The sequence below is a fragment of the Haliaeetus leucocephalus genome, unplaced genomic scaffold (assembly GCF_000737465.1).
Source record: "Haliaeetus leucocephalus isolate CR32 unplaced genomic scaffold, Haliaeetus_leucocephalus-4.0 Scaffold696, whole genome shotgun sequence".
NCBI classification, from domain to species: domain Eukaryota; kingdom Metazoa; phylum Chordata; class Aves; order Accipitriformes; family Accipitridae; genus Haliaeetus; species Haliaeetus leucocephalus.
Genome location: NW_010973132.1, coordinates 265,993 through 289,771, shown reverse-complemented (window position 1 = coordinate 289,771; position 23,779 = coordinate 265,993). Strand labels below are relative to the sequence as shown.

Here is a 23,779-nt window from a genome sequence, read left to right as displayed (position 1 = left end):
TTTTCGGGGCTCCGTAGCGGGCGGAGGCCGCTGTGCGGAGCCCGGCGAGCGGGGCACAGGGCTGCCGCCGCCGGGGGGCGAGCGAGGGGCTCTCAGCTGCGGTGCCGCCGCGCTCGGTGAGCAGCTGTGGCACCTTCTCCCGCTAACAGCCCCCCCCCCCCCCCCCCTCCCCCCCTTTTCTTTCCCGGGGGCCCGCAGTCAAGCCTAAGTTACAGGTGTTTGGCCAGTTTGCTAGACTACCCAAAAGATAAGATGTGTGTGGTAGAAGTGGGTAATTAAAACTCACCTAATTATTACACTATCCTATATACCGCGTCAGCACCCAATACGGTATTATCCCAGTGAGAAATGCAGGCTCTGCCTGTCCTTTTCCCCTTCTAAAACTTAGAAAAGTTTTGTGGCTGAGAAAATAGTTACTCAGGTTTTTAGCAATAGAAGGTACTGGGCCAGTATAAGAGTGATGTATGTTAGGTTAAATGTACACGGCTTTGTTTCCAGGTTGAACAGAAAATCCAAAATAACCTGGTATAGTCTTAGAAGTAAACTGTCACGTCTGGGTGCTCCTCTGGCCTCTTTTCTGACTCTTCCCCGCAGAGCATTCCTGAAGCACTAAGTGTATAACTAACCACAAGCTGTTTACATATTTGCAGGTAATCGACTGCTGAGATGTCACAGGGGTTGCTGTGCACTTCCTTCTAACAGTCTGCTTTTACTATTTTGCTTTTATACTCAAACTCAAGGACACTTTGCCTAAACATATTAGCTGGAGGCAGTGGTCTTAGGGCATAAACCGGCATATTATTAGTCCTTTTGTTCGCTCCAATTGCTATGTATTTTCAAAGTCAGTTTTTCCAGTAATTTTTCCTTAAGCGACTCAAGGCTTATCTTTACTGCAGAACAGATTTTAAGATGAGAGATATGTTTGAATTAATAAAGCCTCTATCTTGAGCTGCTGTCTTGAAGAGAGTCAACTACAGCAGCATATAGCAGCTGCAGAGGTATGCTGACAAGCAGCATGTGCAGCGCCGTACTTCTCTTGCCATGTTCTCTCTGGTTGTGTTACTTCAAGTGGAGTTCTTCCAAGGATAGGTCACAGCACAGCTAATTTGAGACTTGGCTTTACTTTCAAGTGGTTATGTTCTCTTTCAGATGTGCCCTTTAACAGCTGCTTTATCATTGACCTAACTTGGAAATTAAGCAAGCACTAACTCCAGCGTTGTGCCTGATGATGTTGTGGGAAACAGGCTTCAGGCTCCCTGGTGACTCCATAGGTCTAGCCTAGGTCACTGGATAGGGCTCAGGATGATAGGTTCCACCCCCAGCAGTTCCTGCCTTGTTTTTCTTCCCATCCACAGGGCTGTCTCTTCTTAAACTGAACTAAGTAGCAATCTTTTTACTATAAACTTGTATTAATGGCTCTTTCACCTTTCTTAAAGCAGCACTTCCTTTCTTGCCCAGTGCCTAATAGGCACTCTAGTTCAATATTTGACAAGCTTACAGTTGATTTTTCTCCTGTTTCTGTCAGCTGGATGCATTCTGCTGTTGCAGTAGGCCTTGTTAGTCTCCCTTGTTAATGCCTGCCTTTCCTGAGCCACATGTTCTCTAGATAAGGAAGGGGAGTGGTAATTTCTCCTCACCCCTAAGTCTTTTCCAACTCATTTTGATGAAAGTTACTGTCTGTGATGCAATGAGAGAGGCTAAATTTTCACATCAATCAGAGGGAGGGGAAAGAGAGAAGAAATGCAGCAAGTGGGCCTTTACCTACATTTTGGGAAATTAAATATGAGCATTGTAAGCTTTTCCACTTGCCCTTTGAATTCCTTTATTGGGACATCTTTTGAAGTTAATAAAAAAAAAAAAAAAATGGGAGAAGTGCCACTCCCAAGATCTTCATATTTCATGGCTTTTAGTGATGATAGAAACTTAGTCCCAGCTCTCAGAAGTCCCGGGACACTGTAACTCTTAGAACTTACAAGAAAACCCTTTTGTAAATCTTAAACTCGTATCATAGTAGCAGGAAAAAGTAGGAAGATGTGTGTAGAAAATCAGGCTTCCCAACCACTGTCTGCTAAAAGGTCAGAAATTTACATTCTCCGTAGTTACCGGTAGAACAGGAATAAGGTTTCTTGTAAGACTTTTTGCTCAGGAACCTGGACACAGCAACAATAGAAGTTTTTATTTTCTCTGTTTGATTGCTGAGATAGGTGAATTGCAAATCCACAGGCTGAGGAGAAGCAAAATAGGATGTATGCTTGTCAATGATTACATTAGGTTTGATGTATGAAGGTAGTTTTACTGTGCTTTTTGTTTCACAGTAGGTTGAATGTATCAATAAAAATGAAGTTAAGGTTATGTCTAAAAGTATTTACCTTTATTACCATCCAATTCTGATCAAGGCAGAAGTTCCATATAAGCAGATGCAGAATTTTCCTAAGCAGAATTAGAAAACTGTATTCAGGCGATGTTTTCTACATATTCAAATGACTGAATAAGTAGAAGCTAAGGCATTTTGTCTCCAAGGTATTTTACCTGGATTTTTTCAAACAGGAAAAAGCTTTACAAGAGCCAGGTTTATTAAATTGAATGTAAATGCTAATGTTTTTCTTTCTCGGTTAGTGATATCGTCAGATGACCGTGAGCATGTCCTTGCTGGTTTTTGAGCATCAGATACCATTTGTCTAAACTGAGGAGGATAATGTATTAATTGATTGACTGAAGTGGAATTGGGTTGAGATAAAGACAGTTTGATAGGACAGAAAAGGAAGGGAAAATAATAATAACAGAATACACAAAAGTGATACACAATACAGTTGCTCACCACCTGCTGACCGATGCCCAGCCAACACCTGAGCTGTGGTGTCCCCTGGTCAACTCCCCCCAGTTTATATACTGGGCATGATGTCATATGGCATGGAATACCCCTTTGGGTCAGCTGTCCTGGCTGTGCCCCTTCCCAGTTTCTTGTGCACTCCCAGCCCCTGCTAGCAGGGCAGTGTGAAAAGCTGAAAAGTCCTTGACTTACTATAAACACTGCTTAGCAACAACTAAAACATGTGTGTTAGCAACATTATTCTCATCCTAAATCCAAAACACAGCACTATATCAGCTACTAAGAAGAAAATTAACTTTCTTCCAGCCAGAACCAGGACACCTGAAAAGCAACAATTTTTTTAAAATATAAATAAAAATCTGGCTTTTCTTTTTCTCGCTATCCCACCCTGTACGGTGGGCTTTGACTGTTTGGTTCAGAAATTAACAACTTTTATATCTTTTACAATTATGTACAAGTGGTATCATCATTTCTTGGGCAGTCTTTGCCTTCATGAAGGCACATGGAATGGGATCTAAACACACTCGTTAGCTCCATTAAAATGCATGGGCAGAATGTTAGAAATCCTCCCACTCAGCTACTGGAAATGTCACATGAGGTACAAACTTAGTTATCAGTATGCTTCAAGTCCTAGGTAACTTTAAACTACTTTTGCTTTGCAGAACTACTTGATATTCTCTCTTGCAGCAAGATCACTGTGTTGCACCAGAAGCTCACAGAATTTGAAAGTCAACAAGCCACTTAGAGCCATCAAAACTTACAGTAGATAGCTAAGTATTTCCCCATGTTATTGTATGCCCTTAGATTTAAGGAAATCTTCTTGAGGTAAACGTGATTTTAGGGGTTAGAGATGCAATATCATGTGCTTGTCCTGCTTTTATTCTCCCCTAGTCGTCCACTTCTGTTTCTCCCTGTATCCCTTATACTGATATGAATCACTGTGACTGCTCTTATGCTGCATTCTTACGTACTCGGTTTGCAGAACAACCTGGGCAGCAATAATCTGCTGCTTGGGACAGTGTTTCATTTTTCTCTTTTTGCAGGTGTCAGATATTCATATCAGTAGATTTCGGGATCCCAAACGAGCTCCTGACTTAGAAAAATTCTGTTCTGAAACAATCGATGTAATTCAGCCAGCACTTGTTCTAGCAACAGGTAAGCAAGTCAAAAGTGTGAATTTCCTGTTGAACGTGCTCTCAAAGGAAGAGCAAGTAAGTAAAATTCTAGGATATCAAGAGATACCTTAAGGTGTCTTAAGCAATGGAAATGGAATTGCAGCTGAAGATAGACTGCTAGAAGCAGAAGAGAATAACTTGTCAACTCAAGAGAATTAGTTTTTGTTCAATGTCTTGAGTCTGATCGTGAGTTTAGTATGTATTATATGTAACAAAGACATCATTATGCAATATAGCTATTGTTTTCCCAATATTTGTTGCTACACCTTAGTCCTTGCTAGCAGCTACCTTCCTTATTGTCCTCCTCAAGAATGATGCAGAATTCTTCGTATTTGAAATTACAGAAGTGAGCAATGTCTCTGATTAGTCAGTAAGAGCCACTTCTTCTCTCAGAACAATACCTGGTCATGTGTATGAAATTTACCTGTGAACTAATGTAAGATTTCATTTCTGGTTTCCATTTGAACATATCATGCCAAGACAGGTGAAATAAGCCTTGCCTGATTTCATAGCTTGCAATCGCTATTGAAAGGGATTAAGTTTTGCCAAGCAAATCAAAAAGACTTTGAGCCATTACTATGTGCAAGGCTTTAGAATCTTAATGCTAGACCTGGACTTTTGTTTCTACAGAGAGTTACCTGCTGCTTGCTTTTTAAGTTAAGGGTTCAGAAATAGTTAGCATTCACCTTTTAACTAGCAATGCAGGGAGGCATTACTATATGAACAGAAATCGGAATGCTTCAAACTTTAATTGGAGCTTGAGGGGATACAGAAGGTGTGAAGTTAAACAAAGCTTTTATGACTGCAGTCTTCAGGTATAGTGAATAAGTAACAATTTTCTTTACTTTGGCATGGCGTTAGTAAAAGTGCTGCAGTGACGTGGTTGATAGATGTTTGAACAGGCTGCTGCATCTGCATTAGAAGGCATTTAGCCTTAGAATTACCTCTTGGATCAGATGACAGGAACATCCAGATTGCACACGGGAGGCCTGCAGCCACTTACACAAGGAAGCTTGGATTGCCTGCTTGCCTAGTTACAGTATTCGTGTAAGCTGTGTAGGCCTCTAGTTATATCTCACCTTTGTACACTTTCAGGTGACCTGACAGATGCCAAGACAAGAGATAAACTGGGATCTGAGCAGGTAGAAGCAGAATGGAAAACGTACCAGTCAATCCTGAAGAGATCAAGGGTCATGGAAAAAACCAAGTGGATAGACATCAAAGGGAATCATGGTAAGAAGGAAATGAAACATCTTTCTTTCCTGTGATTACAGAGCTGATTTAGGCAAGTTAGAATATAGAGTATAGAGGTAAAGTGTTAGTACTTACTAGAGTGTTAGTAGTTGTTATGAGTCAGTAGTAGGGCTTGCCATCCAGGTGTCTGCTCTACTGAGGGCATGGTTTGTTTACAGGCACTTACTGGAGTTTTAGTACCAGGGAAGTAAGAGTCATCATTTATTGCTTTTGCCTGGCAAGTGGTAGAACATAGCTTCAGATGTTAGTTTCCGGGTCATTAGTTTATATACCCCATCTTTTAATGGAAGGGCAAAATGTAACCTTACCTTGCTGAAGAAATGGTTTCAATTTACTTTTCATAGACCTCGCCCCACAGGTTTAAGTTAAAAAGTATCACACATTCAGCAATTAAAGGAAATTTGGTTTCTTTTGAATAGAAAGAACTCATGGAAGTTTGTACACCTCATAGTTGTCCCTACATTCTAAGCATTCAAACACAAGCTAACAACCTTGTAGGCTATATAAGCCAGCTGTTACAGGAAGGGCAAAACTAGAAAGCCTAGCATTGGAGAAAAAAAAGTGTATGCTTTGTCATGTACAGCCCATATATGACAATTTACTCCATTTCCCTATCATGATTCTGTTACCAGCCTTAATGGAGGGGTGGACCCCCACTGCAGTACAAACCTCCCCAAGTTGATGTCTGTTTTACACATGCTATTCTCTGATGCTATTGCTACTTTATTTTCCTTGGATGAGTTGGGTCTTACTTAGAGAGAATGCACCCAATCTGAAAAGCTTTATGGCCAAAGTGGAGACACATGGTTAGCTTTTAGCCACTAAATGACAATTTACATTCCCACAACAACTTTATCTTTGAATTGAAACTTAAATGAGAAAACTGTTCCCACTTTTAGGTCAACTGCATTGAGCATATAACATCTCTGCACAGTTAGACAGCCTGCTTGTCAATTATGCATTTAAAAAAAAAATAGCTCTTCAGTGCCTGCTGAGACTGCTTTATCTCAACATTAGGAAATAAAATACAGAGGTCAATGATCAATTTGATCTGAAAGTTTCTTCATTTCCTTTTTCTCTCCCTCACAGATTCATTCAACATTCCACACCTGGATAGTGTTCAAAATTATTACAGGTACTTTTATTTACCATACAGATGCTGTTATATTCAAGGTCAAGCGCACTAAATGATACTCTGTTTTCAGTTATCACATATATGCTTTTTCACTGACTTTCCTATAGTCCAGGATCATATTTGCTATTCCCTCAGTCTTTTCCATTGCCAGTTAGTAGAGCAGAATGGAGAATTCTTTGTGCAGACTTCTTGTTTCTTATGCCTCTGTGTTTTGTATTTGAATATATTGTAAATCTGTCTGTGTCTAGGAAATGTTCTGTGCATTATGTGTTCCGTTTCCTTAAGACAGTTGTGTGATATATTTCTGTAAAACCAGCGTTCCCAAAGAAGGCTTTTCCTCCTTAAAATAGATGAAAAAAAGAAAAAGAAAGCAAGATAAAACTTCACCATTTTTTTGATGTTCTTTCTGCATGCCCAAAAGGGCTTTTCATGTCATATGGCTCTAAATTTTATCTGAGCCATTTCTTCACATCTGAGTCATTCTAGAAAACTGAAAGCAGAGAAGTAAGAAGGCAGGTGATGATGATGGGTGGACAAATGTTCTTGAGGAACCCACTTGAGATTTAAATGTGAAGATAGGTGAGGACACTTTCCCTTCTGCAGCTGGCTCTTTAGCTTGTACATTGCAAAGGTAGCCTCAGTTGTAACACATGTTTAACTTCTCGGTTTCTCCTGCCCTTCACATCTGAACACAAAATCTTGTCTCATAATTTTGGTGGTGCTTTCAGCTTTGACTCTTTGGAACTGGAGGAGGACTTGGAAATCTAACTTCTGCTTTAATTCAGGCTCTTAAGCCATCCACTTTGCAATAAGAACACAGATTAAAGATCTGATAGTTCAGTTTGCTTCAGTTCCCTGTGGCCCAGCAGGAGCAGATATGTTTTCCCATAAATTCTGTGGGATAGGATCCTACAGCAACTGCATTTGCTGGAGAACATGGAATTCACATGTGGATTTACCATGAAGGGATGAATGTGTGGTGCTAACAAGGCTTTTGGATGCACTAGTGCAGTACATGTCACTATATCTTTTGCCACAGCTGTGGCTACATAACAATCTAGTATCAGTCTTCCATTCTACTTTAAGGCTGCTATCAGAAGTCCTAGTGAGACACATGGGAAGATGTAGCACCAGTGAATTTGCCAGATCATCCCTGAATTGTTGTTTAGCCTGGACAAGCTTACTGTTTGGAAAGACGTATGGATCACCTGCCTGTAGTCCACACTGAAGATGCACTGATAGCAAAAGGGATTGGAAAGGATTAGGGCGAAATTCCAAAGCAATTTAGCCAACCTAAGAATTTCTGAGTGAAATTCTGAGTCAAGTGAAAAAGTCTTTGGTTATTAATTAACAGTCTCTTGCTAAACAAATGTGTTCTCATAATGGTTTTTGCTTCATTATAGTCTGGCATCATAGCAAAATAAAGAAACTTTAATGAGATTTATCATACTTTCTATATAAGACTGAAGAAAGGCACTAAGAGTCCTCAAAAGCTATTAAGCATCACTAAAGGCAGAACTATCTTTACAGGACAATTTTATTAATCTGATGCATTAATAAAATATAAAGATTAAGAAAACTTTTAGTAAATGTGCCACACTCTAGGAAGAGAAAAAGGAGACAGCGGAGTGAAATGGAGTCTCGTGGAAGCCCTTTCTTCTCCCCCACCCCTGTGAAGTTTAACAGTCAAAAGGACAATGTCTTTTTTTTTTTTTTTTTTTTTGTCTGAATGACAGTAAGGCACTGTCTGCTTGCCTTTATGTGATTCCTGAACAGATAATTCATTCTTTGCTGTACACCTTAGAGCACTGTAGCTTGCGGATATAAAAATAGAGGCTAGGGAAAACACTTATTCAACACCACATTCTGGTGTTCATTATGTATTAAAATTAAAGAAGGCAGCAGTTGTATTGAAATACAATAATGTTTTAACATAAAAACATGGGTTCCTATTTTATGTCCAGAGCATGAGCAGAGGATGATTCAACTGTTACACATACTCTAAGTGGGACTAAAGGCAGAAATCTTAGGATTATGATACTGAGATTCCAGTTTTCTTGTTGAAGTTCATGATGTTCATGAAGGTAATATTAACTTCAAAAAATAAACACTATGAAAGGGTCTTTATGGCATCGGAAGTATTGATTTGTATCTGAAACTTGTTTTTAATACATTGGCTTTTATTCTGTTCAGGTCAACCTTTCTGGCAATTTTATTGTTTATTCTGATTGGTGGAGGAATAGTGATATGAACTGCTTTCTGGATGGCTGTGTTCAAACTATACATCATCCGAACTCAGGGATGTTTTAGCTTCCACATATCATGCAGGGAGTTTAAAAAAAAAGGCAAAACCAAAAAAACCAAAACCACACACACACACAAAACCCCAACCCAAAAACTGAAAAGAAAACAAAAAAATCCCCCCCCCAATTAAACCCAATAAATTTTAGTTAATCTCAGATTTAGTCACAATCATTTAGTTACAGAATGTAATTCTTAATTGAGCAATTTAGTAGGTACCATTAGCTGGAATGTTATCTGTCTTTGCCAGTGGGGGATATGTGCAATTCCCATCTAGCATAAATATCAAAGCACTTCAATTTTAGGAGTTAGAAAAACTGAAAATATCTGTTGTCAATGGAAGGAGAGAAAGCAATGTATACATTCGTTATTACATGTATTTATCATAGCCAATAGTAGCATAAAACCACAGGGGAAAAAAAAGGTGGAATTAGTTGACATGTCTTAAGTCCTTCCCTGTTTACAGTTCTCTGCCTATTTTAAGATTAAGATTCAAGAGCTCAATTAACATCAGATAATGTGGAAAAGAGTAGCAACCCTTTTTGCTCTCTCCTTTTACTTTTTGAATGAAGAATTCTGATGACATTCCACATGTGACAGGAGAACTGGTAAGATTTGCTATGTCAAGAAACAAAAAAGAGTAAAAAGCAAGAAGAAATGTTGCTCCCTTTGCTATTTATAAGGTTTGGTGTAGTGTAGTGCCTCTGTTTTGGATCTTTTGGGAAGTAACTTGAAAAGGTTCAATATTTTTGGGGTTCAAAATCATATTCCATTAGCCAACAGCTGGTCATTCTACATCAGAGTAACTTAAGAGTTCTCTAACAAAATAGTGGAGACAAGGTTCGATGTCCCTGATATTTCTAGGTAAGCAAGGAAAAATTATTTTTGAAAAATTCTTTCAGATACCAACAATAAACACAAGACAATAATTTTTTTTTCCTTTGCAGATCTCGTTTAATTAAGAGTGGTGTAAGATCCTGCTGTCCTGTCATCTTGCCTATTTGTTTTGTATCATTTATGCTTCTGGCCTATCCTTTACCAATAAAAAAGTACCATGTTGCTCAGGGAAAGCGTATTTATGCTAACTTTTTTTTTTTAAGTGTTTGTGTGCTAACCTGCTGCTTGTCTTAACACGACCCATGTAATGCATCTTCTTTGAAGTACAGGCTTTTCAATGCCATTGGTTTTTAAGAAGAGACTTCACTGCAGTAACAAGATGGAGCTAGATCTAATGCAAAGAATCTTGCATTTATACTCTGCAGGTCATTTTTGTCATTGCTGCAAGCTTTCCTAACAGCAATATTTTCATTTTATTTTGGTAGGAAATACTCTGCCTGGCGTAAAGATGGCTCTTTCCATTACATCCACACCACCTCTTTTGGGAACTATTCATTCATCTGTGTGGATGCCACACTCAACCCAGGCCCTAAGAGACCCTATAATTTCTTTGGGATTTTAAACACGGTATTTTATAAGTCTTGGCATTCCATTTTGCTGGCTGTTTTACTTCTGTAGTGGTTTCTTTGGGTTTTTGTTTGTTTTTATAAAGAAGGATTGTCTGAAAGATTTGTGTTCATTTAAAAGAGTCTTTATGCTTTTAAGTTATTATGCATGTGGGACATCTATTTAGAAAAATGAATGTGTCAATATATAGAGTATCTGTGTTTTCTCTCTTAAGAAATAATCCAGTACAAAAATGTCAAATTAGACATTTTAAGGACACTATCAATAGTTTCTTAGAGTTTAGCTAGACCTGAGCAGTAATTTCCTTATACGCTGTAAAGTTTAAGAAAAAAAAACCAAGCCCCATACTTTCCAATTTCACTCCTTTTCGCTTTATCTAACATTTTTTCATTTTTTCATCTAGCTTTTTTCCTTAATTTTACAGATGAGAGAGTTGTACTTTCCAATGGAATAATGTGAAAGATAATGGTATAAAGAAATGTGTCATTTATGAAAGTGAGATCTGATCTCTGAGACCATAAAAATTACATGGTACTCTTTTGAAAGAATAACATTAATCCCAATGTTTAAATCACATATCAGTTTAGATAATATTTTGCTTCCCTTTGATTTTTCTCTGTAGTTTGTTGATATGCTATTGTTCTCTAGATACTCTTCTGAAGTGTTGGCAGAGAGTTAGTGTTCTGGTAAACAGATGCCATATTTTGCCTATGATAACGGCCTCAATGAAAAGTAAAATTTTCTCCCTCTAATCTTGTCTGAAGGAGGCTTGACATTTAATTAAGTGTTTGTAAAGTGCTTGGTGATACTTAGATGAAAGGTGATGTAGGAGTGCCAAGTACTGTTCTCATTGTTTACTGTAATCCATAGTGGGTACAGTAGATCTGCAGACAAACTCTCAAAGAGCTAAGAAATGCAGTTAAGTCTAGAGCTCCTGTCCTTTGCTGCAGTAGGTCAAGCATTTGCTTGCTAATTACCCAGCAGCAGGAGTCCAGAGAGCATCATTTGCAGATTTTTGCACAAAACTTAAAGGTGGATACCTGTAACTTTTAAGACTTAAGCCTTTGCCAGGAATTTGAAAAATATATTAGATTTGTATCAGTGATTTGATTGCATAGCTTAGGTAAAAATATTCTTAAACCCCAAATTCATAAAGGCAAAGGAAATATACTTTCACTTAATAAGCCTGTTACATCAACCCAGAATGGTATACTGCATCCATTATTTTTTTTTTAATATACCTTTATTTCTGTTTCCTTTATTCATGCCCTTCAGCATTTCTTTTCAGGTAGGAGGGAAAAGAATATGTTGGTGGTTCTCTGGGTTACCCTAAAAGATGATCTGCAAAATGGTGAAAGAGTGGATTTGTGTTCTTTTCTGGTTTTAGTTTTCCTGCCTCCTCTGTTAGACTTTGAGATTTTATTGGTATTGGGAGTCTCTCTGGACAGTAAGTGGTTGATTTAATATTGGAAGTCAAACAAGTAAAGGAGAGAAATTTTACCTGCTGTTTAAAGTGTTACTTTTGCTTAACTTCAACAGCAATGGCTGAGTAATATTTTCAAGGCCCAGCATCATAGTTCATCTAGTTAAATGCCTGAAGGATATAGTGCACAGTTTCTATGGTCTGTCATGCCTATAAAAGGTCATCTAGCAACTCAAAAGATAGTAGGGATGGTAATTGTAAGGTAAAGGTGCTTGTAAAATCAACTCAAGTATGTCGTCTTTGACTATATAAGTAAGCAGTAGAAAGGACAGAAATATCGTTTACCAAAATCTTTCTTTATATTGCACTCTTCCTGTGTTTGGTTGCAAGGAAGGTGCTGAGTGTCTTGTTTTCACTTTCTTTTTCCAACACGGGATTTTAGGGATGCGTCTAGTAGTATGGTTTGTTCACGCACAGGTCGCTGAAGCAACTTAGAGTATTCTCTGTAAAAAAACAAAACAAAACAAAAAAAACAACAACATTAATTGTATTCTTCATTAGTTTCTTTCTGCTTTCCTTTCGTTATTCTTTCCAAATAGCCTGAATGTTAAAGAGGTTTGTTTGGTTGTCTTTCAAACACCTGTCTGTTTCAGAATCAAATGAAAGAGCTGTCTTTGATGGCAACAGAAAGTCTGCACAGCAATCATACTATCTGGTTTGGCCATTTTCCCACCTCAACAATCATCTCCCCAGCCCCAGGAATACGAACATTAATGAGGTACAGTCTGTCTTTTTTTCCTGTATGTTTTCAGTCTGAAGTAAATTTCTTGCCTCTCTTTACATATTTGTCTGTCACTTCTCAGCGTTTCTGCAGTGATATTTCCTTCCCACCCAAATAATCAGAACTCTTATGGTCTTTTATTAGTTCTGCCACAGCCTATTTATGTGGACATCTCCATACAATGGGTGGGCTGATGCCAGCCTTGCACAGTCAACACCATGGTGGCACTCTGGAACTCGAACTGGGAGACTGGATGGATAATAGGAAGTAAGTAAACCCTACATGAGCAAATTATTATATGGAGCCTACCTGGTTATACTGTGATTCCCTTTTACGCTGTTTGGAGCATTTGAATGAAACATTAAATCTGCCTGACTGGTTATTACTATTAATGCCCTTGAAAAATGTGTCTGTGTGTAAGTCTTGGATTTTTTTCCCCTAAACCAACAGTGTGCTAATAAATTAAAGTAATTTTTTGATTCATTCTTGATATTTAGAAATTAAAAAGAGTACATCTAAATGTTTATTTAGTACGTGTTTAGTAGTCAAAGTAGACAAATAGATTATAAAATTCAGCATCACTACTTCAAAATACCTGTGCTCTGCACCAGCTGTGAGAATTTTAGAGACAAAAATAGTCTACCTGAGAAATGTTACCCTAGCAGCATATCAAAAAGTGTCTGATGCTACGTGGAATGTATAGTAGTATATTAGTTTTTACTCTGCAGTAATCCTAAGAAAGGTACTTGTATGCATACAGGAAAAGAGCACACTGGGGTCTTTGTCCGTAACTAGAGTACCTACCCAGACACTGTAATAATGTACATTATATTTGAATTCTTTAACATAATGTTCATCTATTTGATTCATGTGCAAAATTCAATAGATCTTGACATTTGGAATTTTGAGTGGTGCTTCAGTGATTTATAATAAAATGAACCTGACCAGAGGTAACCAGCTGTACAGTTAATACAGCAGGGTTGGTTAACATAGGATCAACTACAGAACAGAATAAATGGAAAATAAATCAAACAAATTTAGTTTAGGAACTTGGGAAGCATGGGAATTGGCTGTGCATGCAGTAGTTTGTATCAACAAAATTTTTTTCCTTTCGTTATAGGTACCGGATCCTTGCGTTTGATCATGACCTCCTTAGCTTTGCAGATCTTAACTTTGAAGAATGGCCTGTAGTTCTTATCACCAATCCCAAATCCTTCCTTTACAGCAGTTCTGCTCATGAACCACTGGTCAAAATTCTTTATTCCACTCATATCAGGTACCCTGTAACCTCTTGATTTCACAGTATTTAACTATATTTTAATAGTTGGGGTCTTGGTTATAATGTACGTCTACATTTATATGTATATACACAAAACCTTTTTTTTTTTTCAATGTGTGTGTCCACTGTTCTCAGAATTCACTTTTCTCTGGAAGATTGTTCCTGAGAGCTCACTTTGTACCGTATCTGTCATAAAAGGAGATAATATAGTAATAATTCATGTTTGTTTTATTTATGCAGTTATTTCCTCTAAAGTAAATTGAACTTTTTTATGTAACCAAAGATGGTAGAGTTAGATTAACACATAATCTGTGTTATTAATGTCATGTGTTCACATTGCCTCGGCTGATTTCAGGGTGGTTTTCTGTGTATTTTTCTATCTGTTTTCTCTATTGGCTTTGGACTCCTTAGCCTCTTGAGTTTTCAGTTTTACATCCTGTATATATTAAAACATCTTAAGCCTCTGCCAATTTTCATATTTGTTTTAAATCTCTCCATCTTCCCATTTTTACCTTTTCTATTTATTTTTTTCATTTGTATTTCAAATTTCTATGCCCTTTCCAACATCTTATATTTGCTGTTAGACCAATGTGCATGAAAAATATGGGTATATTGCATACTTACAATTATAGCTAAAAGAAGTTCATCATACTTTTCAGTTAGGAAGCAGTGTCCTACTAAGTCTACCTACTTTCCAGTTTCCTGTTTGGACCTTATCTGAACATTCTTCTGATTATATTAAATATATCAACTGGTAGAATCATTCACCATAACTATATGAGACTCCTTCTTTTGACTGAAACATGCTCTGGAATGCCTTTTGTATTACCAGAAATGAAAGAAATTGTATGTGCGATATATTGAGTCTATATTAGTATCACTGTTTCTCTGAGTATAAGCACTGCCAAGTGATACTACTTTTGTTGGCGTCTCAGATCTCTAATATCAGTCTGCATTCCACTCCATTTCTCATAAATTCAGTTACAAAGACTGAGAGGTTATATTCTGACTAGCAAAAAGTTAAAAAAAACCCAAAAACCTACTAAACAAAAAAACCCACTACAAACCACACCCAACAACAAAGAACTTTAGAGAGAGAGACTGGCAATTTTTAATGAAGACATCTACAAGTATTTGTGTCCGTATGTGTGCGGGAGGATGCATCCCACTTGTGTTAGCAAACATTTTGACAGCAAGAGTTCGGAGATTATTTCTGCCAGGACCTGAGGATCTCTGCCACTTTTTCATCTGTCCCACAGCCCCGTTTTCTATCCTATTCTTTTGCACAATACCATACAGAATTTCTCTTTTTAACTGTAGGAAAGGGCTACCATGTTACCATTAACCTACGGATATTTCAGTGTTTTAATTTCTAACTCTTGAACTCTTAAGTACAAGGTAGCATAATCATTAGGGACTTCTCTTCAGGAAGTAATGACAAATCTGCAAGTCCTGTAACAAATCTGTTTATTTTGCTGTTTATTCACTCCTTAGAATTCTGGCCTTCTCTCCTTCTGTCATTATCTCTGTCAAAGTCTATATAGACAGAGTTCACTTGGGGAATGCGCACCAGGTGTCTGGCCCTCTCTATATACTGAAGTGGAGCCCACAAAACTACAGTGAAGGGTTCCATCACATAGATGTGACTGTTCAGGTATGGTATCTGTTGGCATTCTTTGTATTGAATTTTTATGTTGTCATGTCTGCTCCATCACCTTTCTGCACCACATAACTAGGGACAAAATACGTGATAACAGACTTTCTTTCATATTTGTCTGATTACAAAAACCAAATGATTTATTAAATGAAAAAACACTGACTGCTGAGCAAAAAACATTCATAAAGCATCCGGACAAAGAAAGGATTCTTATTTTTTCATGAGAAATATAATAATACACGACAGAAGAGCAAGTAATTGGTCAAAAATAAATTATTTTGGGTAACAGGCAACAATTAACTTTTAAGGTTGTCTTGGAAAAAAAATAATCGGGCTTGATCAAGGAAAATAGGAAGTAGCATCACGTTAGTTCAGAAGGCAAAGCAACTGGATCGGGAAGATTGGAATGCTGTCTTTGATTATCTGTTTGAAGTTCTTTTCATGATTTCTTACAGGCTGACAATGAATATGGTTTCTGTTTCCCAGAACATCAAATGTAACTGATATTAGATCACTGGGTGCAAAAAATGTTTTTCAGTGAATGCTTCTGTTCTTGGTACTATATTTTATTTTTGTACCTTCAAGAGGTCTTCGAAGAACTCGATCAGACTGTTCTAGTATTCTGCACATTTGCACAATAGTAATAGGAAAGTCAGCTTTGTCCTGCTTGGTGGAACCTGGCCAGGCATTATTTCTCACAGGACAAGAGCAATACTGCTTTTTTTTTTTCTAACGGTCTTTCTGTACTGCCAGTGTTCTACCTCCTAGCTTGTTACTGATTTCTGTGGTGCTTTACTTGGGAAAGGTGCATTTTATAAGTGGTTTATTTTGTTTTTTTTTTAATAATGATGAAAACATATGCACAAAACTGAGTAATATTTGAAGGGGGTTACACAGGCCTGCATAGCAGTAGTTTGCTTGCAAATACATGTTTGTTATCAGATAACTGAATGGGATTTTTAAAAAATTATGTTCCTTTCCCCTCTAGTCATAGATTACTATTACATCTAGTAACTGAATAGTTTTGGGAAAGCAAGGAGGATGAAGCGTTAACTTGAGTTAGGTACCTAAAGAAAATATGAATTCTCAATTGCTGTACATCATTTCTGGGATTGTCCAAATATTGTCTCAGCTGTAATCACACTAAACATACTGAATCCTTTACTATAAATAAACCATTTATTATGTACTGGAAGATAAGGTGTCAGTGTTACACATGCAGAAATATCAGCGTTGAATAAATGTAGCACTGTTATTGTTTATCAGTATCAGTTTCTAACATATACACCAGAAAAGAAGCACAACAAAGCTTCGAAATATGGGCTATTATCTAGAATTGAGCTTTCAGAAAACAAGAGGTGGTGGTGGCCAATAAATAGTCACCATCTTCCACAATTTGCTGAATCTCTGACTGGATCTCCTTCACATGTAACGCTTTCAGATTATGATCTTACAATCATCAGTTTACTTGAAACCACAAAATTGACAGTAAGTAATCCTTTGTAGGTAGAAATATTTAATCCAGCAGTATGTCAGACGTGCATGCGTCAATCGGATATTTCCAGAAAAGCTGCAATGATAATTAGCAACTTTAACTAGATATTTTGTGCAGTACTGGTATCTAATTGCTCTCTTATTTTATATCAATCTAGGATGCTTCAGGAAGAATTAGCACGCGGAGTCATATATTTGCTATGGAAGAAAACCTCTCTCTTAGATTTGGCTTTTGGCCATCTGTTATTCTTCTCACTGACCACTATGTTCTAGTAAGTACTTTCAACAAAACAGCTGTCATTCTGTGTTGGTTTCCCCAGAGACTGCAGGAGGCATTTTCCTAATTCCTGGTAGATTTGAATACACTTTGCTTTTTCCAGATATGACTCCATTGGAATTTCACAAATATTTCAAGTTTCCTTTCTCAAGTCACACGCTTCAAACGTGAATGTGCAGCAATGGTTCATGCAAACAGTTGATTTCCTGGATTTAGTCACAATTCTCCATTTTTGGGCATAGGTATACACACACTTTGTGCTAGCAAGAAATCGAAAAGAAGCTACTGCAGATAGTAGGAAAAGGAAACATTAAATCAAAGAAAACTTCACTGTGCTCTGTTGCAATATGTGTACTGGCAAGAATGCTGGAGAAAGTGTCACATCAGCTGCTGACCCTATAGGTAGCTCTACCAAAGAGGAAGGCAAAATTCCCATTGACTTCAGTAAGTTCTAGGTCCTATCCAGAAGTCTTACAGCTCCAGTACATGCAAAGAAGGCATGTCAATATAGTTTAGGTGCGCTTATAGAACAACATAGGAAAGTCCACATGACTGTAGATAGTAATTGGCTCAAAATTATTATATCAGTTTTGTTAATCAGTAACTGATACTCGCCACAATGTCTTGAAATGCAGTTCTATTCAGTACAGCAGTCAGAGAATGTTTTACATAAGAAGTGTATTTACACTTTTTCAATTGATGTATTTTACAAACCCCAGTTTTGAAAGACTCAGGTCTATTGCTTTCAGCCATCCAACTGAATTCAAGTCAGTAAGATGCAACTCCAATAACTTAGAAACTCTTAAGTTTCTTTTTACTCTTTAGTCCAATGACACCATCAAGCTTTGAATACGTGTTTCTGTTAGAAATCTTTGTATCATTCCATCAATGTCCATAAGGCATACTCAAAGGCAGCTACTACTCCAGGGCTGGCTTAGAGTTAAGACTGTCTTTTCAGGCTCGTGTGCTCTTTGGATTGATGGTGCTGATTCAGATCGCCTTGCTCGTTGTTTTCAGATACCTCCAAAAGCCAGTGCTCAAAGGTATGAACCAGTGTTTGTCTGTGGTTTTTAGAGGAACTAATTTTCCCCAAACATTTTTTTACTATTTATCTGTATGCTAACAATATGCAAGTAATTGCACTGTTAATCACCATATGCATTTTGCATCTAGTGCTGTGAGGTTTGATTGGGTTCTTGGAAGCTGCTGGTTTGCTTTTAAGGGGACCCAGAAAACCTCCAATGTATCAAATAAAGTAAATTAAAAACTTGATCAGGTGTCTTTGTTTAAACAAAAATTCAACTAATTGAAGTCTAAAGGTTTCATTTTAATTTGCTCACTGAAGTACCTAATGCCTAGGGAAAGGAATGTTTTATTTTGTATTAGTTCTGTATGTGTGCTTGCTTCACTACAGCTGGCACAGAATTCTGTCACCTGAGTAGAAAAACAGATTTCCTTCTACAAAAGTAATTTTTGTTAATCTTTGCAAAGATCATGAACGGGCTTGGGTCTTTCTCAAAATAATATTAAGACCAGTTCTGTCATAAATTGATATTTTGTTTGTGATAAATCTGGCAAATGAAAATTAATACTGTTAAGCTTATGGTGTTTATCCTTTAAACAATTGTTTGAACCACACCTTACTAATGAGATTTTTCTGTAAGCCACCTCCCTTTCTATTCATGTTAGTGTATGCCCCTTCCTTTATACTCATAATCACGTAGCATCCTGAGGTAACTACAGCAACTGCTTACATAGAAGAGGAATAGATTTTCAGTTGCCTTTATGGAACTCAGAATCTAAAAATGATAAGAGCTAGCACGCTGTGATCAGCTAGGTCCCTGTAGACCTTGACAAATGTTTTCCAAATCAGTGAACAAATTTGTTAGAGCTGTTAATTTCCAAAGGTCAAGCTTGCCCTCTGGGAGTTAAGGCTTTGTGAGAAGGGCAGCCATGTAATAGGTGAAACTCTAAAAGCTAACTTTTATAGGAAGGCTCTCTTGATCTCAGTCTCTGAATTGTCTGCTTCAGTTAGAAAATGAATATTGCTTTTTTTTTTTTTTGCTAACATCACACACTTGTCAGAATGCTGCCATTTTAATGCCTAGCCTTCATTTTATCTGAGTTGCTATCCAATCTCACTAAGTAGATTTAATCAAAGAAAATCCAGTTAATCTATTCCATGCTGACCTGCCGTTTTGGGTTTGCACAGTTACTTACTTCTCATTTAATATGAACTTTCTCCATGTTTTTCATTCTAGCTAACTTCATTGTCTGGGTATAGAATGATTGTTCAGTTTTATTTACATACAGTAAGTGTACTCATTTAGAATGGCAGCTGCTTCTGCTGATTTTAACATAGATTTTTATATTTATTGGTTCCTTACTTTCAATTATCACAGTAATAGTAGAAATGCATTCCCTTGTGTTTGTTCCGTAGACATACCAAATATTATTTTTATATTTCTTATTTAATGAGTAAATAATGTGCAGATTTGTTTCAGAAAGACCAATTTTTTTATGTGTGTAGATATATATATGTGCGCATGTATTGCAACCTGAATCGAGTGTATTTTTCTTAAATGTCGTTTCTGTTTAGAAAAGCCAGGATTACTTACTCTGACCTCGTATTCCCTTCATGTCTTCAGTAAAACAAACACCTTCTATTACTCAATTCTAGTTCTGAATTTATACACCATTCTGGGTAAGTAACCTAGAGTACTAAAGGACATAAATTAGTATTTTTAAATTACACATCAGATCCTGATGAAAAATGAGACTAATAACATCTTAGAGAATGGGGAAAATCTACTTAAGTTACATAATCTATGTGGAACTTGAAAAGTTAATGTCCAAAGAGACTAAAAGTTTGTTTGTAAGAGCCTAACTTAGAAGCCCTAGAATTAATTAAACACTTAAATTACTCTAAAAACAAAGTGAGTATTTTTAAATTTAATTTGGTTTTCACATATTCTTTGAGTAAGATCTGGTTGTAGCTTGGTGTAAAATAAGTATATGGAATGTACATTTCACATGACATGTCACTAAGACATCTCAGCTGGGATGCTAACAATTTTAGCTTATTTCTCCTCTGATAATATGTTACTAAAATAGCTACTTTCTTGGCAGTCAGTGTAGTATGCATAACATAGTGCAGCCTGCCCAGTTCGACTTCTAAGCTGAGCCAAGCTGCAACTGTTTATGACCATGTCTTTCATACGTCTTACTGTAATTCTGGAAAAAGGCCAGCATTTGAAAGGATCTATCTTTTCCCTTCTGTTCTAAGGAAAATGTTATATGTGGCACTGAAAATTGTCACAGAGATGAAACCAACTTAAATGTGTTTTCATTGCATGCCACAACTCATTGGTGTACCATGATATTTTCATGTCAGGAACGTTCATCAGATTGCTGTTTGTTGAAGATGAAAACATTAGCCTTATTGCTATAGAAAAGCAATAGAGAAGTCATTTTCCCCAGTTAACCACTGTGCCCAGGAGTACAAAGGGCCATGTGAAAAAGGGCCACGTCTATATTGTGTTTCCTGATGGTGCTGTATGTTTGGTTTCCTCTCTTTCAGGACCATGGTTTGTAGGTGAACTGATAGAAGGCCAGGTGGGGGCCTGTTTTTCCTTTGGGGTGTTCATTGGTGGTTCCTTCTTACAGGGCGGTCTGACATTTGTGGTTGGGATTTTACAGGTGCGTATTTATAAAAATTAAGGCTGATAAACTGCTTTCTTCTGGGATTTTTTTCCTGATTTGTTTTTTAATAGTTTTTTTTTAAAGAAAGGAGTCTTGGAAGGATAGAGAAGATTAGCGGCCGTGCCTGACTACATACAACAGCTCTTTCTTACCTTTCTGCAAATTTAAAGGGCAGAAAGGAAGGAGGTTGTGCATTATTTTTTTCAAACTTCTCTTTTCCTCTATTTGATGTTGCTTTGGACTCCCTGGATGTCTGGATTAGAGGCCAACTCTACAGATTTACCACTCTAATTTATTGTTTTTTTCAGAATATGGTTTAGTGGCCATGGTTGATGGTTGGACTCAATGATCTTGAAGGTCTTTTCCAACCTAAATGATTCTATGATTTTTGTTGTTGTTGTCCTCTGCTCATGCACGGGTTGCAGTGATTAAGCAGAAGGAACTGAATGGCCAGGACAACCCTTGCAGACTGAATAACCCTTCAGATCAGTAGGGGTCACTCTCCAAGTACAGGAGTTGGTTTTCCCAGCAGTCTGACCTGCCTGCCCTCTGGTTTTCCCAGCTGCCCTTAGTCTGAAAGAGAGGGTGTAGTTCCTTGGCATTTAAGCCAGACCAAGCCAGTGTTGCCTCCTCCATGGTCCCTCCCTTATGCCAGTGCTAACACTTGTCTGACACTGCAGTGGGCTGGCTCAGAGGGCCAAACTGACATAAGGACCTTTCTTCTTTACTGTGCTAGTATTTTGCCACGTCCAGCTCCCTGAACCAGTTCCAAGAAAGGTCAGATGCATGTCAGTGCCTCCCACTGGAAGGGAGTGGGCAGGAATGCTTGGCCTGGGACTGAGGCACGGGCAGCCGCAGCTCTATCAGCTGCAGAGTCTTGGAAGGGCATCCTGAGATTCCAGCTCTGGGAATTGTACTCAGCCCTTAGAAAGGGATGGTTTTATGTGCTCTTATCTTTCTATGCCCTCCCATATGTTACCCAGAACACTTGGCTTGCCCATCATCTTCTTTTTCTCTGCTCTTCTTTTCAGATGTTGTTTTTCAACCTGCCATTAATGGCCTATCTGTGCTGGTGCCTGTTGCTGCGATGCCAGGGTCACAGCTTCCACTCTCACATCCGTCACGTCCGATGCCTCGTGGCTGTGCTTGTTCACCTGGCGATGGCACTCCTCCTGGCCTGGCAGGTCTATTCCTGCTACTTCCTGCAGCGAACCTATGGGACCTTGGCTTTCTTCCTCTCCCCAATGAGAATGTGGCTGGTGGTGCTGACCTCAGCTCTGATTTATAAAACCTGGACACTGAAACCAGCTGAGCTCAGAACTTACATAGTAGAAATGAAAAACTGGCAGAGCTCCTGAAGTACAACATAAGTATTCAAAGTTCTTTGACTTAAAAGCTGTCAAGGCACAACCTATAGTTTTGTGATGCTGGAATTCCATACAGCGCAGCCATTAGGTGGTAACATCTGAAGCTGCACCTGCATTGCTACAGAGCTGTATTAAATAGTAAATGTATAACGATATGTAATATATACTGTTATTGTATTACACATATACAATATACTGTATAATACATGTTAGATAATACAGTTATACATTATACATTAATACAGTAAACTGTATAATAATCTCTATAATCAGGGGGTTTGTGATACAGAAGATAGATCTGTCTGTATGGATCACAAATGGAAATGTTTGCTCATTACTACTGTGAAGGGAAAAATATTTTTAATTCATTAAATTCTTGATTTTTATAATGCTGGGAAAAGCGAGCACAGATCTTGATAACGAGCTCCATGATTTGTGCTTAACTTTGCTTTTTATTTCAAGATTTACATATATTTTTACAAGACTAACTACAAAACTAGACCAGATGTCTTTACGAAGTAATGGTTATTGCAAAGGTGCTGCAGTAGCCTTCACGGTCAGAGTCCTATGCTTACGCACTTTTTCAGTTCCTAATGCTACACACCAGCAGTTTATAGGCTGTTAGGTGTGTATGTATGTATTTGTGTTTATGTTTACCTGAGCCATGGCCTATTGCTCTTGTCCTGGGAGTGCTGGCTAATTAACATGCTCTCATTCTCTCTCTGGGAGGAAGCTGTTGTGTTTTCCACTGCTGAGGTTGCCAATTTTCCCACACTTGACCAGTGAAAGGACAGTGAATGATCAGTGTTGCTGGGATTCCCAGCTGTAGACAGAGTTCAGCTTTAAAGCAAAGAATGGAGACAATGTCCTCAGGATGGGAAAGCCCAAAGGAATCGTGTGGTCTGATGCCCATTATGTCTGTAGCCAAGAGGGTCAGGGCTGTATTTCTGGGTCTCAGCTAAATGCACTGAGTGACCTAGGAAAACTCATTTGTTTTCATTTTTTCTAAGTCTAAAAATTATAGAGCATACATTTATGAAGAATGCAATGATCCAGAGCCAAGAGATTTGAGTCGCCTTTATCTGTATAGTAAACCTTCACAAGACTGCTGAGAGTGGAACATTTAAAATACTTTAGGTAATTTTACAGTAACTTATTTATGGCACCTTAGAAAAAAACAGCAGTGACTGTAGTAGAACATACAGGAAAATAAATTAAATTGGAAGAAAATATTAACTACAACTAAGACTTTTTATTATTTCTAAAATGCAACAGTTTTCCTATTCCTTAAATCCTGTTACTCAGTGATGGACTATATAATAGGAAAAAGAGTAACAGCTCTCATTTGTGTAAGTTAGTTAAATGCACTGTTAAGAGAATACAGAATGTCATTTGTTGCTACATAAGTTTGTTTTGGAAAGCTGTTAGAAAATCAGAGGCAGGGCACAAAATTTAATTGTGAGAAATGCTACTGAAAAATTAATTTAAAAACTGACATTTTGCAATTGAATTACTTTTATGTGATCAGGGAGCATAAGAAGTGGCAATAAAATACTTCATATCTATACCCTGTTCTGAAATTACTTTTTTTTGTTGTGGTGGTAGCAGTTGATTGCAATGTAATCAAATGTCTATGGACT

At 37.7% G+C, this 23,779-nt stretch overlaps 1 protein-coding gene across 1 annotated transcript in view; it reads left to right on the top strand.

Annotated features, from left to right (window-relative positions):
- Nucleotides 1-22,130, top strand: part of TMEM62 (transmembrane protein 62) — a 22,369-nt gene extending 239 nt beyond the window's left edge. The window contains exons 2-14 of the mRNA XM_010580186.1: nt 3,874-3,985; nt 5,101-5,238; nt 6,349-6,394; nt 10,018-10,159; nt 12,236-12,360; nt 12,508-12,630; nt 13,484-13,639; nt 15,137-15,296; nt 16,952-17,065; nt 18,029-18,113; nt 19,670-19,774; nt 20,651-20,769; nt 21,804-22,130. Coding sequence (XP_010578488.1) covers nt 3,874-3,985; nt 5,101-5,238; nt 6,349-6,394; nt 10,018-10,159; nt 12,236-12,360; nt 12,508-12,630; nt 13,484-13,639; nt 15,137-15,296; nt 16,952-17,065; nt 18,029-18,113; nt 19,670-19,774; nt 20,651-20,769; nt 21,804-22,130 — 1,752 coding nt within the window. The remainder of the gene's footprint in view (nt 1-3,873; nt 3,986-5,100; nt 5,239-6,348; nt 6,395-10,017; nt 10,160-12,235; nt 12,361-12,507; nt 12,631-13,483; nt 13,640-15,136; nt 15,297-16,951; nt 17,066-18,028; nt 18,114-19,669; nt 19,775-20,650; nt 20,770-21,803) is intronic.
- The last annotated feature ends 1,649 nt before the right edge of the window (nt 22,131-23,779 follow it).